General features: G+C 50.0%; 1 protein-coding gene across 3 annotated transcripts in view; it reads right to left on the reverse strand.

Annotated features, from left to right (window-relative positions):
- LOC119587918 (E3 ubiquitin-protein ligase XB3-like) overlaps positions 1-218 on the reverse strand; it is a 46,347-nt gene that overhangs the window by 9,238 nt on the left and 36,891 nt on the right. For all 3 annotated transcript variants that reach the window (XM_037936628.1, XM_037936629.1, XM_037936626.1), the window contains one exon: positions 33-143. In XM_037936628.1, coding sequence (XP_037792556.1) covers positions 33-143 — 111 coding nt within the window. The remainder of the gene's footprint in view (positions 1-32; positions 144-218) is intronic.

A 218-nucleotide genomic window follows, 5' to 3' on the forward strand; every position in this document is an offset into this window, starting at 1 on the left:
CATAATCACAATTGCAGCAGAGTCCAACCTACACGTGTTGAGAAGGGCCAGCGCCTCCGGACGCCCCTCGGAGCAAATCAGGAGGTAGCATCCCCTTTCCCAGATGTGTCCCGCGGGATAAACTTGCCCGCCGTCCTCACAGCCTACGAATCAGCGAAACAAAATCATGTGACTTAGATAAAATAATCCCCCATCACCTATGTTATTTTAACATACGA

The sequence above is a fragment of the Penaeus monodon genome, chromosome 23 (genome assembly GCF_015228065.2).
Source record: "Penaeus monodon isolate SGIC_2016 chromosome 23, NSTDA_Pmon_1, whole genome shotgun sequence".
In the NCBI taxonomy this organism is placed as follows: domain Eukaryota; kingdom Metazoa; phylum Arthropoda; class Malacostraca; order Decapoda; family Penaeidae; genus Penaeus; species Penaeus monodon.